The following is a 17,117-nucleotide window of genomic DNA, read 5'->3' as shown; positions in this document are numbered from 1 at the left end:
ATTTGATGAACCTCTCTCATATTCTACCCTGTGCTACTAGTCCAGAATTATGTGATAGGTAGTCAGCTTCTAGCTCAATAATTGAATAAATTGAATAGATATTTTAAAGTGGCTTTTTAAGGAAAACATTTCTGAATAATTTTTCCCAGTTTGCTCCTATGAGTCAGCTAAAAATACCTCAAAAGTAATTCATTATCATCTCAGCCTAACCCGCTTCCCACTTACACTCTCTCTTTTTTTCCCACCTATCTGCCCAGTTACTACTGGAAAGGGGGATCCTTCCACATAAAAAACTGGCTACAACACTCAAGCAAGCTAACGCCCTGGCATGGAGCAGCAACCAGCAGAGCTGGATTCATGCTTAAATTAAAAGCCCAAGAGAAAAACATTTTTAATCCCAGATCCCCCAACCCCAGAGGAGGGAGTGGCTGGCAGGTCTCAGAGTGGTGCATGGGGTTGATCATAAGTCTCAGATGGCAGATGGTGATTGTTGCTAATCAGTGAACACATTCTCTTCATTGGTAAAGGAATCATCTATACAAACAAAAAACCTATAAGCCAATTTAAACTTTCCCTCTCCCTCATCCCTGTTCTTTCAATATGTAATAAAAAAGCTTCATAAAAAGCCCTGGCTGCTGTGGCTCAGTGGATTGAGAGTCGGCCTGCAAGCCAAGTGTCACTGGTTCGATTCCCAGTCAGGGCACATGACTAGGTTGCACGTCAGGTCCCCAGTTGGGGGCACGAGTGAGAGGTAACCTCACAGTGATGTTTCTCTCCCTCTCTTTATCCTTTCCCCTCTCTCTGAAAATAAATAAACAAAACAAAACAAAACAAAAAAAAGCTTCATGAAGCTATCTGCTTCTCTGTTTCTATCACCCCCAGTCTCCATCAAGTTTAATAAGTTCTAACCTAGAGAGTCCAGTAGTTTCTAATCCATCCTATAATTTTCCCCTGAAATACAAGTTTGATTCTGTTACTGTCATTTAACTCAGTTTAAATGCATTTAAAATGAACAGCTCAGGATACCCTACATAGCCTACCTTCCACCTGACCTCATGCACGCTTTCCTATACTCCTCATCTTTCAGCTACACTGTCTACTCACTAGGAATGCACTCATGAAACTCTGGTAGACATACCCCCTAATTCTCCCTGGGCTATTAATTCTCTGCTTGGCAGACCTTAGCACATTTGTTAAAATTCGTCCTTTGTGCCATTCATCATATTATTTTATCATAATTCATTTAGGAGCCTGTTTTGCTTTCTCAGGAGACTTGGGTTTCTTAGGGCAGAGCTTTTCATATGCCTGTATATCTTCATATTCTTATGAGAATACCTCGAGTACATGATGAATAAAGAAGTAAACACCCTGGCTGGTGTGGGTCAGTCAGGTGGGCATCAACCTGTAAGCCAAAGGCTGCAGGTTCGAATGCTTGTCAGGGCATATTCTCTGGATTGCGGGTTCACTCCCCAGTCAGGATGCCTCAAGAGAGAACCTATTGATGTTTCTCTCTCATGTCAATGTTTCTCTCCCTCTCTCCTTCCATCTCTCTAGAATCAATAAAAGAAAAGAAATTTTAAAAGAAGTAAATGAATAATTAACCAAGTAGAACCTAAATGGTATCAATTCATATTTATTTATTTTGTTATTTTTGTGCCAATTTCTCTCTGAAATCTACAAGTATGATTGCTCTAGTTTTTGTTTGTTTGCTTTTAGGAGAGTCACCTGGAGGAGAGGGGATTAGAAAGGGGTTGAAGAAATCGTGACTTTAGCTGTGCTGTGACCCCATAAATGATGTTGTATGGTCTGTCATTTTACCTTTCTTCTGAGTCTGATGCTCTCTCACTTGAAGATGCCAGTAAACCTAGGGAGGAGCAGGGCATTCAGTTGGGCTGGTGCCTGATAATTCACTCCTGAAGGTGGGATATAGTGTGACACAGTGTCTGGTTGGTGATATTTTCAGCACAGAAACCTGATAAACTATCAGGGCAGCATTAATGGGATGGGATGAATTGATTTACTTTTCTCCTGAATTGCAGTGCCTCAATATTCAGGCATCATATCTGCGCAATGTGCTAGTTAGGTTATTTCTTCCTTCCTCAGCCAGTCTAAAGACTGCAGTAGCTAATGCTATTTTAAAGTATGTCCTTCTTCAGAGAGCGCATTGGACACATTTCAGAGAAGATCAAATTAATGTCCAACTACCTCCCCTGGTGGGCCAGAAGAGGCTTATCCCTGAGTCATGACTTCAGGTTATTATTTTTTTGTGCCACTATCCCTGGGTCTTTGACATAAACCTATATCCAGAGGCTGATGCTGATAATATGAGAGAAAAGAGTAATTTCAACACAGGGTGCGAATAATTTTAAATGCTGGAGGATTTGTTTACAATAATTTGTATTTTTATATATATCTAGTGATCACTCATTTGATTCTCATTGAAATGATCATAGACCTTTGACTATTTCTTTCCCTCTAATCATTACTTTGCCCTGGCTGGTTTAGCTCAGTGGATTGAGTGTCGGCCTGCGAGCTAAGTGTCGCTGGTTCGATCTTCCAGTCAGGGTACATCAGAGAAGGAAACTCTGACTCCAAAAAAAAAACCTCCGCTGCCTTGTGGCATACCTCTTCAGGGGAAAGGCTAAGGGAGTAAACCCCAACAGAAAATCCGGAGCCGGAGTCCCTAAGGCGGTTTGACGTTGTAGTCAACACCGGCAACTCCTGCGGCGCACCTGAAGCCAAGCTGTATTGACTCCCGTCTTTCCCTTGGACCCTTCAGCTGCGAAGAGAGGGGGGGTCTGCTGCATGGGCAACAGCAGACCCTCCATATCACCCTGCCCAGGCTCTGTAGCTTCAGCTTCACTGGAGAGGACACTCCAGCGTCATCGCAAGATGTCGATTCAACACGGGAGGAGACAGATACCATGTCACTCCCAAGTTGGACTGCACAGCCATTTTCGGCGGTGCAGATAGACTCTTGGGAAGCTACACCATCGTCTCTCGAGACGGACGGCTGCCGACGACGACGACGACGACGATGAATCATTACTTTGAAGAACCTGGAGAAGATGTGAAGTAAAATGAATACCTTATAGCTTTATGACAAAAATTAGGCACACCCACTGCCCTTTGCTCACAGGGCCCTTTCTAGATCAAAGCCACCCTTCCCAGAAATAAGCTCAGGTCAGTCAGAGGTCACCTGTGATGTCATTGCCATATTGGTGCCTGACAGGTCACCCTCAGGAGTGGAGTGGGTAACAGTTCGAATTGTGGCTTTGGCCTGAGGCCTATGTTCATATTGCTGTTTTGCTCTTTATAGCCATGTGTCCGGGGACTTCTTGTCTTCAGTTTCCTCATCTGTAAAATACTTGTCATTGCACTTTGCAGGGGGCAGCGCATGAGAAATGTGGGAAGGTCTGACAGGTGCCTGGAGTCTGAAGGGCCCAGGGCAGACACTCTCGCTTGCCCTGCGTGTTAAAGTGCCCACTCATCCGGCACATTCTTCACTTTATTAAAGCAAGGAAGAAGGTGCCACCCAAGGCTCCGCTCCTTTATTGACCTCTGCCATCCCCTCGCCCACCAGCTACTGCCAAGTGTGAATAATTGGGCTGGTTTTCCTTCTCTGCGCATAGATGGTGCAGGCAGCAACAGAGAGCTTTCCCAGGCACGCTAAATTGAGCTAAAACCTCTCTCAGGCAGAGCCCTGCTCTGTTGAGAAAGCATTTTTCAGAACCTGAAGTAGTTGTAAAACCCAGAAACTATTTCAGGGGCACTAGCGCCCCCTAGGGCGGCCAGGAGCACAATAAAAAATGTTTACATTTGAGGTGCATCTCCAAATACAGCGCCACCATGGACATCAGCATCTGAGCCAGGGTCTGGCTGAACTGGGGGTGGGGGGCTGCTTTCCTTGCTGTGTCAACCCATGCGTCGCTGTGACTGTGGCTCAGCAGGCTGGGACGTTTGGTGGATGAAAAATGAGAGTGGGAGTGAGGAATATTGATTTCTCCTACGTGATTCTGAAAGTCTGTGCCTTTTCCTGAACAAAAAGATGTTTACACTAGCAGCATGGTAGGGATTGAAATTATGCTCATTGGAGTTTGACTTCCTGGGTTGATATTGTGATTATACTACTTAATTGGCTATCTCTTTTAGCAAATTACTTGGCTTTGGCTTTGATTTTTTTCACACTGTAAAATGAGGGTAATATTAGTAGTTAATTCAAAGGGTCACTAAGTTAAATAAAACAATACATATTAAGTGCATAGAATAGTGCCTCACAAATAGGGTGTACTCAGTAAATGCTGTATTTGCTCTCTTGTCAGCAAATTACTGGTATCCTTGAGCAAGAAGCACTGACTTGTAAAATCATTTATCTAAGATTCGATAAGGCAGCTCTGATTCTGTTGTTTCCCCACTAGCCCTCCTGTGATCCTGAAGGCTACCTTTCCTATGTCTTTTATCCCTGCAGCCCCCTGAGGTTTAAAGTTATATGTACCTTCCTTTCTTAGCAATCAATATTTGTTGCATATAGCTCACAGCTACAGCTCTTCCTGGAAAAAGACGTTAATGGATTCTGTCAAGGCCAAGAGACAGCCATGTCCTTACCTAACGGCTCTTGAGTTTCCTAAAAGCCTGACCTTCCATTAGAAAGCGATCAGGAAGCTTCCAATAAGCTCAGGAATCAATCAATATTTCCCACTCATCCATGATGATTATTGGTGATACATCAATTGTCATCAACGGTCCACCACAAAGTCACATAAATCACACAGGCTGTGGCTTTCCTGACATTCACTAGCTATTACATGTCTCTGGAGCACAGGACAGCTCTTCGGTTTCTGTAGCAGCAGTGGCTAATTTGCTGGTCTTCAAAAAAAAGTAGATAAACAGATAATGTAAAAACAAACAAACATAAATGAGACACCCACAGTGGGTTTCAGAAGACTGGGTCATTTGAGGGCTATTGACAAGTCAACTTAAGGAAAAAGACCGGACTTTAGGAATGAGAATAAAGAGCATCTATCTTCCCAGTTTAAGTGCTCATTTAAAGCTTTCAGGCGGCCAGCCCAGCCCCGCTTCTGTTAAGGAGCAGGGTCCCTGTTTGGGTACCAGTCACAAACCAAACAGAGAAGGAAGTGGTGTGTAGCACAGTTCCCCCAGAGTTTCATCTTTAACAACCAGAAACTGAGTTTAACAGATATCTTAGTAAGTTGATTTAAAGTCACTATTCTGAAGGCCTAGGGTTGTCTGACAAAGGAATGAATTCATGGAATTTTCTGTCTCACAGATTTAGTTTCCTAGATTGCCACCTAGTGGTCATTTCAGGAACTTTACTCATGGGTTCTCAAGCACACACATATTTGTACACTAATAAGGAAATGATTACCTTTCTTTAGAATACGACTACCCAACTTTAGGGCATCCAATGTATTTTCTACAATTCCACAACCATCTATCAGGACATATTCCTCGAGAAAAAGGCAAAGTGGCTATGTGCAGATGGTTAATATTTGAGAATAATGGATGCTCTATTGGGAATGCTAGCGTTCTTTTGATCACCATCACTGCGTTCCTGGCAGTACTGATGTAAAAATATACCTGATGTTCCTTGGCACAGTAGCATTTAGATAATATATAGTGATAAATATGTATTCTGATTTATTTTTCTGAGCGTTATTTTAACTATACTTTATTGATTACGTTGTTACAGTATTTCAATTTATTTCCCCTTTGCTCCCCTCTGTCCGGTATCCCACTTTCCTCCAGCAATGTCCATGGGTCATGCATATATGTTCTTTGGCTTCACGTTTTCCTATATTATTCTTTTAAAAAATTTTTTATTATTGATTATGCTGTTACAGTTGTCCCAATTTCATTCCCCCCTGCTACCCCCTCCCTCCAGTTGTCTCCCCCTTTAGTCCATGCCCATTGGTTGTGCATATAGTTCTTCTCAACATCTTCTTGTCTACTCCACTCCCTCCCACTATGCTTCTTAATTCCTGCACCATCTCTCTCCCTCTCCCCCCTCCCCCTCCCCACTGACCTCCCCTCAATATGCTCCCCTTACCTATAATTCTTTCTCCCTTCTCGTTGCCTACTTAGTTTGCCCTTGCCTCAGTTCCCTAGCTTCTGCTGTTGTTGTAATAGTTTTCATTTTAATGTTCATTGTCCTGATCCTCCTTCTTCTAAACAAGTCCCTTTAACATCTCATATAACAGTGGTTTGGACCTAACAAACTCCTTCAGTCTTACTTTGTCCTGGAAACACTTTCTCTGCCCTTCTATTCTGAATGAGAGCTTCGCTGGATAGAGTAATCATGGTTGTAGGTTTTTGATTTTCATTACTTTGAATATTTCTTACCAGTCCCTTCTTGCCTGTAAAGTCTCCTTTAAGAAATCCGCTGATAGTCTAATTGGGACCCCTTTGGACATGATTCTTCTCTTCTCTCTTGCTGCTTTTAAGATTCTCTCTTTATCTTTAGTTTTTGACATTTTGATGATAATGTGTCTTGGTGTGGTCCTCCCTGGGTCCAGTCTATCCAGAACTCTCTGTGCTTCTTGGACCTGTAAGTTCACCTCCTTTTCCAAGTTCGGGAAGTTCTGCTTCATTATTTTTTCACGTAATTTTTCTATTTCTAATTCTTCTTCTTCACCCTCTGGCAATGCAATAACTCAAATGTTTGTTTTCTTATAGCTGTCCGAGAGGTTTCTGAGCCTCTCATCATATTCCTCACTCTTCATTTCCCCTTTCTGCACTGGTCGACTGTTTGTTCCCTCCCTATGTTCCAATTTGTTGATTTGATCCCCAGCTTTCCCTTCCTCACCACTTGTCTTGTATGTGATTTTGTTCATTTCAGCAGGACTAGCCTTCATTCCTTCCTTCTGTTTTGATTCAACCCCGCTGTTAGGTCTGTAAGCTGCCTTATAACTATGGCTCTAAACTGAGCTTCCAAAAGATTCGCTATTTGTTCCTCGGTCAAGGCTTTTATTTGTTTTTTCGTTAGCTGTGTGATTGGTAGTTCAATCATTAATTCTGCTATTCTGACCGTTTTGTTTATCTTTCCCTCTTGGGTGGTGCGCTGTCACACCTACGCTGTATTGGGTGGACCCCCGTGTGCTCGTCACAACCTGGCAACCTTTCTCATCACACTGTGGCGCTTTGTGTTGGGGCGGGGGTCCAAGATGGGTTCCCGCTGTTACTCTCTGCTGGCGAACAGGGCCGCCTTCCAACGGGGTCTGCCCTCTCCGCTGTTGGAATTGTGAGCCAAAGGATTCGGTCTGCAGCCGGGGCGGCCCCCAGGTGCCTCTCTCCTCCCCACAAACACAGGCGTTTGCTCACCAGGTCCTGCCATTCACCGTTCACTGCTGTGGCTGCTGCCTCCAGCACAGTTCGATCTTTCTCAGCCATGGGCTCGCACTTCCTACCCATCCAGATGAGCACCACTTGTTTATGACTGCATATGTTGGACTTCCATGTAGATTTATTTTCAGGAACTTATTATTTTTAGTTTTGCATTAGCTGTAATCCTTCTTAGTTGTAGAGGGAGACAGAGAGTGTCGGTCTATGCCTCCATCTTGGCCGGAAGTCCTTTTTCTATATTATTCTTAACTTCCTCCTGTCTAGTTCATATTTACCAATTATGCTTCTTAATCCCTGCACCATTTCCCCATTTTTCCCCCTTCCCTCTCCCAGCTGATAACCCTCCAAATGATCTCCATACCTATGATTCTGTTCCTATTATGGTTTGCATAATTGGATTATGTTTTTATTTTTTAGATTCAGTTGTTGATAGTTGTGAGTTTGTTGTCATTTTAATGTTCATAATTTTGATCCTTTTCTTAAGTCCCTTTAACATTTCACATAATAATAACTTGGTGATGATGAGCTCCTTTAGCTTTACCTTGGCTGGGAAGCATTTTATCTGCCCTTACATTCTAAATGATAGCTTTGCTGGATAGAGTAATCTTGGTTGTGGTCCTTACTTTTCATCACCTTGAATACTTCTTGCCAGTCCCTTCTTGCCTGCAAAGTTTCTTTTGAGAAATCAGCTGATAGTCTTATCGGTACCCCTTTGTATGTAACTCTCTGCTTTTCTCTTGCTGCTTTTAAGATTCCCTCTTTATCTTTAACCTTTGGCATTTTAATTATGATATGTCTTGGTGTGGTTCTTTTTGGGTCTGGCTTCTTTGGGAGTCTCTGTGCTTCCTGGACTTGTATGTCTATTTCCTTCCCCAAATTTGGGGGAAGTTTTCCTTCATTATTTTTTCACATAAGCTTTTGATTTCTTGCTCTTCCTCTTCTCCTTCTGGCACCCCTATGATTCAGATGTTGGCACGTTTAAAGTTGTCCCAGAGGTTCCTAAGACTCTCATCATTTTATTTAATTGTTTCCTCATTTTGTAGTAGTTGACTGTTTTTTTCTTCTTTATATTCCAAAACATTGATTGAACCGCAGTTTCCTTCTCTTCACCATTGGTTTTGTGTGAATTTTCCTTCGTTTCATTTAGCATAGCCTTCATTTCTTCCCTTATGCATTTGCCATACTTAAGCATAACTTTCAAGCCCATGAGCATCTTTATCACCAGTATTTTGAACTCTGCATCTGTTAGGTTGGCTATCTCTTCATTTGTTAGGTTGGCTATTCCCTCGTCGCTTTGTTCTCCCACTGGATCCTTGATCAGTTCCCCCTTTTGGGCCATACTTCTCTGTCTCCTCATCTTGACAGGCTCCTGTGTTTGCTTGCCTCTGCGTCTTAGGTAGAGCTGTTGCTCCTGTTACATTGTAAGAGGTGGACCCTTAGGTTTCTTGTCAGTATAGGGTGACCTGTTTCACCACATTTTGGCGCCTCTGTCCAAGGCCAGGAGTATATGGCCCACCTGCGAAAGATAGCCCAGGACCCCAAGACACAACAGCTGGCTCCTAACCAGGGACAGAATGAGGCCTCCAAGGGGACCACTAACTAGTAGGGAGAAGGTTGAAGGGGGTTCCTGTTACAGGTCATTTTACCTTCTTACCTCCAGCAGTCCTGTAGCCCTAAGCTCCAAGGTTGCAACAATAGAGGAACTTAGCCGAAGAAGCTGGACCTTTGAGGTTGCATGCTCAAGCCAAGCTTAACGAACAGTTGACCAGAATGTGCTACCCTTGTACAATGACCTAGAAACCCATTTGTGTGTGCAAAGTTATTTGTTCAGCCAAGTTCTTACAACAGTTTTTGTACCTGCAGGAACAAGGATATAGTTTTTTCCTTTATAAGCACCCTGAAACTGAGGTTCGGGGCTACTCACTTGAATCCCTGCATGGAGTGAGAGTGGGTAGTCGCTGGCCAGCTAATAAAGGCTCTTTAAATTCTAATTTGGTTGTCTCCGACCGTTTGGTTCTTGCACTATGCTCCATAACATTTCCTAATCTGTAGATAGTATCAGAAGGAGAAGGTTCCTGAGACATAGAGCAGGTAGTGGCAGCATTTGAAAGGCATGCAGGTAACACCTTCCAGGGCTAGGAGACACAGTATTGGCAAGCATGCAGCACACTACCTAAAATAGAAAAGGGTCTTATACCTGTAATAGCATAATCAATAAAATGTACTTTTAAAAAAGAGAAGGAAGCAGATTAGAAATCTAGAGTGATTATCTAGGCAGAAAGCGATGAGGCAGGAAGACTTGGAGGTAGCAGACATGTTCATGATTGGAGGGAGAGAAGAAATTTGAAAAAAATCACCAGAAATGAATAGTTTGGGGAATGTGGAGCCCAAGGCAGAGGAAGTGTGTGGTGATGGTGAGTTCTCCAGAAGGACAGTAGTGGTGACAATGACAAATCAAGAAGGATACCCTTTTATAGAAGGATTATGATACCACCAAAATGTATACTGTTCATCGCCATAGTATCGTTCAGGTGAATACAAATATGTGACTGTCCCTTCGTTTTGGACATCAGAGGATTATTGTTTGCTAGTGTATATAAAGTTTTATATTTTATACGGAGTTTCTAATTTTTCATAAATTTACATAAATATTAAATTAGCAACTTCTGCGTTAAGTATGCATTAATCAATATTCTTTCTTAAAGGGATGATATTTTTAGAACACAAACACTTATGGAGCTGCCTGGGTCTAAAGGGCTGAGTCACTGCTGTCTGAGCTCACTCCTTTCTTTCATTAACCAGTCAGCATAGCAACAAAAATCGCACCAAAGACCAACCTTCTTCTTTGATTTGCAGCCTTTATTTAACTGAATCATAAAATTTGCATGTAACACTTGAAAACTTTATTTCAGTGAATAAAAAAATAATTTCATACGGCTCTAACAGTTAACAAAAAGAAAGTGGAGAGCATAAGGGAACACGCTGAGAAGCATTGGTATAATAAATAGCTGAAGTCATTCCCAGGACGACCCCACACACGGTCATCAGCCGACAGGGAGGGCAGAGACAGCGCAGGGATCACGCGTTAAGGGCTCAAACACATACATTATAAGGATTCCACAGCCCTTCATGGGAATCGTATTTCTCCTCTACTGGAGTTAATATTCTAAATTCTTATAACCCTCTGACGTCTCTGTCAGGTTCTTAGGGGATTCTAAAGATCTAGGAATTTAGAATTAAATTCTAGAAATTTAGAATTAACTAGGAATATTTCAAGTCCACTACTGCTGCCAACAGAATTTTCAGAACTGTTCTTCAATTAGGGTGACTATTGTTTTGCCTCCTTCACTGACAGGAAATGAATAAAACAGTCATCTACTTTTAATTAGCTAGTAAAATATTAATGCCTTCTTGCACTGAATTCCTTGGCATTTGTGCAGGAGAGAATTTTGTTTAAGCCAGAATTAGTGGTAATCATGTCATGTTCAAATTAAGATCGGTACTTTTATGTTCCCAAAGAAATAAACTTTCATAAACAATGCTTTTTGCTTCTTAGACTCAGGGTTGTAATTTACTATCCTCAAGGTTTTGACTCTTTTTTAAGAATCTAGACTAGCATTTTATAGAAAAATATCAGAGCAAGGAGACTATGTTTGTATTAAACTAAAGAGGATTTGAAAATTATAATTTTGTAGCATGTCTACACTATGGGTTATGCATTCTGCAGGCAAATATTACAGAAAGAAGTTGTCTCTCTTCAACATTTTCTATATATACAAAGAAAATTTTAAAAGCTACCAAAATTTGTGTAGCAAATTTTGAGGAAATGTGAAGATCTTGAATCCAGGAGCTTCAGCTTAGCTTTGTGAGGCCATTTTGGATGTCCGATTTCAAACTCTAAACAGAAATATATAGTTAAAAAATAAGTTGTTTTTGGTAAAATCTATAAGCATGTTCTATTTCAGTTACTTATTTTTATCTACAATAACTTTTCTGGATTCTGCTGTACTTGGCTCTTCTTAGCCAAGGCTAATTAAGCAGTTATTATAAAACAAACAAGCCTATCACAAAGGACAAAATATCATTTAGTTTTTCATTACAGGAAGCCAGTTTGCTCACATAGAAGCATCTCTCCTCACGCTCCAGTATGAGACAGGTTCATCACTGTGAAGTGGCAGGGCCATGAGAAACATCCTTCCTCTCCGTCCCAACAACGACAGTGCATTGGACAGGATTTCTTGTCAGAATATGTTGTGGGGGAGAACTTCATATTAACCCAGCACTTTGTAGGAACTCCACAAAAATCAAGGAATGGATTAAAGAAGGAAAGGAAAAAAAAGCTCTGAAATGTAGCCAAACAGTCCCAATGTTGTCTCCCTTTGCTACCAATCACATTTTGCTAAATTTTCCAACACAGGTACAATAATTCAAAAGTTAAATCATCCCTCAGATCTAAGCAGTTGTTTGGTAAGTGAAAACTTTGATAAAGCAATTATGAAAAATAATTGTCACTAGAAATACATTTTCTGTCATTACCAGTACTATTGTCCTTTAAAATGCTTCATGAGAAGCCATGGATATGTATACCCTGGCCAAGAAAAAAATTGAGTAAGGAGTTTCATTTTTGTTACTAAAATGTATTGACACTCTGACCCTGTTGAATTCTAGCTCACTGCTTTGGCTGGGTTGAAAACTCTTGTATTAAAACACGCTCTGCTGGATTATCTGTTAGAAATGTTAGCATATCAGAGGAAACAATTTCCTCCCCAGTCAATCAATGAGTACCTAGTAAAGAATATGTACAAAAGGGTTCCAGCATTTGAAAAATGTAAAAAGGGAGAGGAACCACCTGCCACGGGAGCCTACCATTTTGGCACTTTATTGGAATCTGACTTTATTTATTTATGTTTAGAGAGAGGGAAGGAGAGGGAGAGAAACATCTATGTGTGAGAGAAACATTGATTGGTTGCCTCTCTCGTGCCCTCAACTGGAGACTTGATCTGTAACCCAGGCATGTGCCCTGACTAGGAATCAAACCAGTGACCTTTTAGCTTAACAGTATATGAGATTTTACTCCATTTATGTTTGTTTTTACTTTTCTCATCAGTGTTTCTTAGTTTTCTATGTATAGGCTTACATTTTTTTTGTCAGATTTGTCCCCCAGTATTTCACATTTTCATGCTATTGTAAATGTTGTTTTGTTATTTCATTTTGTTTTCTTGGCTTGTTCTTTGCTTGTATATGGAAACACAACATATTTTTGTATACTGATTTGTACCCTGAAATCTTACTAAATTTACTTTTATTCACTATAAGATTTTTCTGTAGATGATTGTGTCTTCTGTAAGTCAAAAGAGTACTTCTTCTTTACACTTGTTTCCTTATTGTAATGGCTATAATCACAAGTAAAATGTTTAATAGAAATGGTGGGAGGGAACATCATTGCTTTGCTCCTGATATCAGATGAAAAGCATTCAGTCTTTTACCCATAACATTAGCTATAGGTGTTTTTGTTCTTGGTTAGATATATTTTATCAGGTTCAGTAAGTTTCCTTATTTTTCAAGTTTACTGAGTTATACCAGGAATAGATATTAGATCTTATTTGAATGCTTTTCCTGCTTTTGTTGATATGGTCACATGATTTTATTTTTTAGTCTGAGTGGCTTTTTAAATGTTAAATGTGCCTTGCATTCCTGGAATTAATCCAAAATGGTCACAATGCATTACGCTTTTTATATATTATGAGATTTAATTGGCTAAATTTTAATAATAGCTTATGCACCTATATTTATTAGAAGTATTGGCAAGCAGGTTTTTCTGTTGTAATAACGTTGTCTAGGTGGGTAAAATGGAAATACTGTCCTCATAAAATCACTTGGGAAGTATCAATTTTCTCCCATATTCTGAAAGGGTTTACATAGAATTGGTATTATTTCATCATTAAATGTTTGATAGACTTCACCAGTAAAACTATATGGGCACAGTGTGTTCTTTGTGGAAAAGTTTTTACTACAAACTGAATGTCTTTATTAGATAGATAAGGGGCTATTCAGGTTGTTTACTTATTCATGAGTAAGCTGAATGATTTGTAACTTCAATAAGTTTACGATCTCATCACACTGTCATGTTGAACTGATGCTTTTTTATGGTATTCTCCAAATATCAATTTGATAAGTGCATAATCTCCAATGACGTCACCTTTCTGATTCCTGAGAGTCTGTGTTGATGCTCTTATTTTTTTCTGATCAGTCTGGCTGAAGGCTTATAAGATTTATTAATTTTCTCTACAGAGTGTCTTTGTGTTAATTGATTTTCTCTGTTATCTATTTCATTGGTAATCAATCTAATGTTTAATTTTTACTGTTCTCTGCTTACATTGAGTTTTATTTGTTTTATTTGTTCTAGATTTTTAAAGTGAAAGCTGAGGTCTGCTACCTTTCCTCTTTTCTAACATAAGCAGTTAGCACTATACATTTTCCTTTAATTACTAATTTCACTGTTCCCTACAAATTTTGATATGCTGTGTTTCATTTTCTTGTAGTTTAAAATACTTTCTGATTTTTCTCTTGATTTTTTTCTTTGGTCCATGGGATCCTTGGAAATTGTCTAAATTTTAATTGGAGCTTTTCCCAGTATCTTTGTTACCAATTTTTAATATGACTTTATTTTGAGAACATTTTTTTATTACTTCAACTCTTTTAAATTTATTGACGTGTTTTTGTCCCAGAATATGGTTTATGTTTGTACTTTTTCCAATACTACACAATCAATATTTTATTTAACGAATGCAGTTTTCTCTGATATCATGTCTTGGTTCGCTTGAGTCCTGCCATCTGCTCCCTCCCAATATGTAGACTGAGGACTTGAAGGTGTGAAATTGTGTTAAACTGTCCACACCTCCTATCTCATTTAGCTTAGAGCTGGTCCCACTTCAAACACACATCCACTGCTTTTTAAGTTAATTAATCAACTACTGCAAATGAAATCGTCTTACGTGTAGGGGATGGATATCAGGTAAGATAGGCTCCATCCTTGTCTGCAGCTCATCACCAAAGTATCCTTTATTCTCCACTCCCCGTGAATCTCGAGGTGGGCTGTCAGGAGAAAATGGAATATTGACATAAGATATGGGATAAGCTTTGGTTGGTATTAAATCATCTAGGATATTTTTAAAAGGCTGATACTCAGGTTATACTCTATAACAATTAAATATGAGGGAGGAACCAAAATTAGTATTTAAAAAAACACTGAGATAAACATTAAGATGAGAACTTGATTTACTGTTATTCTTACTTGGTCTTTAATAAGAGGTTATACTTTGCACCCATCAAGTATCTTCTCTGGCCACAAAGCCAATATGTTCTCAATAATGGTTTTCTTCAACACAAAAAATGCAGACATACCTCTGAACTTGCTTCAGTTTAATACATTTTTGGTAACGAATTAATAATGCAATAGCTCCAACACCAATAATACCGAGGACAAGCACAATAACCAGGATGCAGATATCTGGAATGGAAAAAAAGAAACCTGATTTTCAACTAGGATTTCAACTTTATAACAGTGGAATATTAACCATTAACTAAGCTGTTATAAGCCTGGTTCTCCTTTTCTTAAAAGGCTTTGGTACTGCTCCCCACAATTTTTTAAAATATAAAGTAAAAGGTCAAAAGTTTATACAAATTACCATCTAGATTAACAATTACTACTCCACCCAAGATTCCATTATGTGTAAGGGAACCACACTTTTTTATTATTAGTATTAACAGACTATAGAAAAAGCCTCATTGGGTTATGGACTCCTAGGATACTTAATCTGAATTTAACTAGGAGAAGACATATTCATTCTAAAAAGCAATGAGAGTAAATTCAAACTGGGGTATTTAAATATGCAAAATAATTTTTAAAGACCATACAAATGCATACAGTAACACAACATATATGTAGTAGACTCAGAGGAGAAGAAAAAAGCTTTATTACTGGCTAGAATATAGGCAAGACAGTATATTTTAGAATGCTCACAGGTGACATTTAAGGTTTCTTCCCACTCCACAAATACCTCCTCTTCCTCACACTGGCACTCAAGGTCACTGCCATCCACCTGGAAGAGTAGTCAGACCATGTAATTATCTCAAATGACTGACATAAGTTGTACTTTGCACTTTACTTAGCTTGATGCTAGGTAGTTCTACACCAAACACACAGACACACTCAAACTTTTTATTGCTCAATTAACTAAACTGCACACTAAAATCAATTTTGGAAAGAATTAAGCAAGAGTCGACCACCTTTGAAAATGGCCTTTGAACCAGAGAATGATTCAGACAAATTTGAAACCAGATAGAAAAGACAGCGTGAGTGATCTTTCCAGAAGGCATCAGTTTTAGAAAAGGAACAGTCCCTGTTAGAGTTGAATTTATCACAACCAAAGAACAGGCTCGAACTGGGCCTAATAATAATGAGGTAATATTAATGTGGGATAAAAGTGACAGAACAATGTTAGTTCACCAAAGAGCATTGTGAATGGCTAAGAACACACACTCTTTCTGTGTTTACATTTCAGTTTTTTCTTTCACAAAAACTAAGTATGACTTGTTCTCTATCTGTAAAGGCAGACATAGAAACAGGGCTCACCTGTTAAGTTGTTATAAAGCTTTTAAAATTTAATATACATGTAAAATGTTTGAAAGACTACCTGATACATATGCAACTCTATATGTGTTCCTGATTAATTGAGCTTAAGGAAGATGTTACCCACAAACATGACTGCTAGGTACTGCTATTATTGATTAGGTTAATTGGGTAAAAAATATGTGATGTTTTGTTGTTTTTTCAAAAGCTTTAGGAAAATGTTGATGTTGATGTAATTTAACTGTAAGTGATATTGTGATAGATCCAACTTTAAACTTGAGGTTTAAACTTCATATGTACATAAATTACTGGGTTTCTAGATTACCATTCTAATAATAAAACATATACTTGCAATACTGGCAACATCTACGTGCAATATTTGGTTTGGGTCTTCAGATCAATTTTATTGATGACATGTGAAAAAATGGTTCCCAAACTACATTTGATTTAGAAATCACCACACATACATACATATGTACATGAGCATGTACACACACACAAAGACCAAAGAATAAGTCCTATGTAAATAAATGTGTGGTAAGGCATTAATTTAAAAAGGAGTCAAGTCTTACAGCATTGTCATTGCACTCAGAGGAGCAATTGGTTGAATTGTAGATCTTTTCAACATTCACACATTCACCATTGCTGCACACCTGGAGATAATATAACCAAGATAAATTAGAATGATGTGCTCTTAGACTTTACGAAGCTGTTATTGTGAAAAGTTACAAGTAGAATCATCCATGGAATAAGAAATCTTCTATTAATGTTTAATGGCCATTTGAAAATAATGTACTCTACAACCAAATATTGTTATACACAAACTCCTTAATTATTGAAATGTCTATCTCTTATGAATTCTTCAAATGTAATCTGTGTCTATTTTTGGTGTCAAATCCAGAACATCATTGCCAAGACCAATGTCAGTGAGATTTTCCCCTATGTTTTCTTCTTCTAAGTGTTATACTGTTTCATCCCTTACATTTAAGTCTTTAATCCATTTTGAGTTAATTTTTTCTCATGGTGTAAGATAAGTGTCCTATATCATTCTTTTGCATGTGGATAACCAGTATTCACAACACCATTTATTAAAGAGACTGTGCTTTCCCCATTGTAAATTCTTGAT

The 17,117-nt window shown here is 39.1% G+C and overlaps 1 protein-coding gene across 1 annotated transcript in view; it reads right to left on the bottom strand.

The window, feature by feature from the left end:
• Positions 1-4,794: 4,794 nt before the first annotated feature.
• ADAM7 (ADAM metallopeptidase domain 7) overlaps positions 4,795-17,117 on the bottom strand; it is a 51,079-nt gene continuing 38,756 nt past the window's right edge. The window contains exons 17-21 of the mRNA XM_090290218.1: positions 16,564-16,644; positions 15,383-15,461; positions 14,764-14,869; positions 14,355-14,454; positions 4,795-4,866 (exon numbers count right to left, since the gene is read on the bottom strand). Coding sequence (XP_090146344.1) covers positions 4,795-4,866; positions 14,355-14,454; positions 14,764-14,869; positions 15,383-15,461; positions 16,564-16,644 — 438 coding nt within the window. The remainder of the gene's footprint in view (positions 4,867-14,354; positions 14,455-14,763; positions 14,870-15,382; positions 15,462-16,563; positions 16,645-17,117) is intronic.

Source organism: Furipterus horrens, unplaced genomic scaffold (genome assembly GCF_987537825.1).
Source record: "Furipterus horrens unplaced genomic scaffold, mFurHor1.1.pri manual_scaffold_10, whole genome shotgun sequence".
In the NCBI taxonomy this organism is placed as follows: domain Eukaryota; kingdom Metazoa; phylum Chordata; class Mammalia; order Chiroptera; family Furipteridae; genus Furipterus; species Furipterus horrens.
This window is presented reverse-complemented; position numbering and strand designations above follow the sequence as displayed.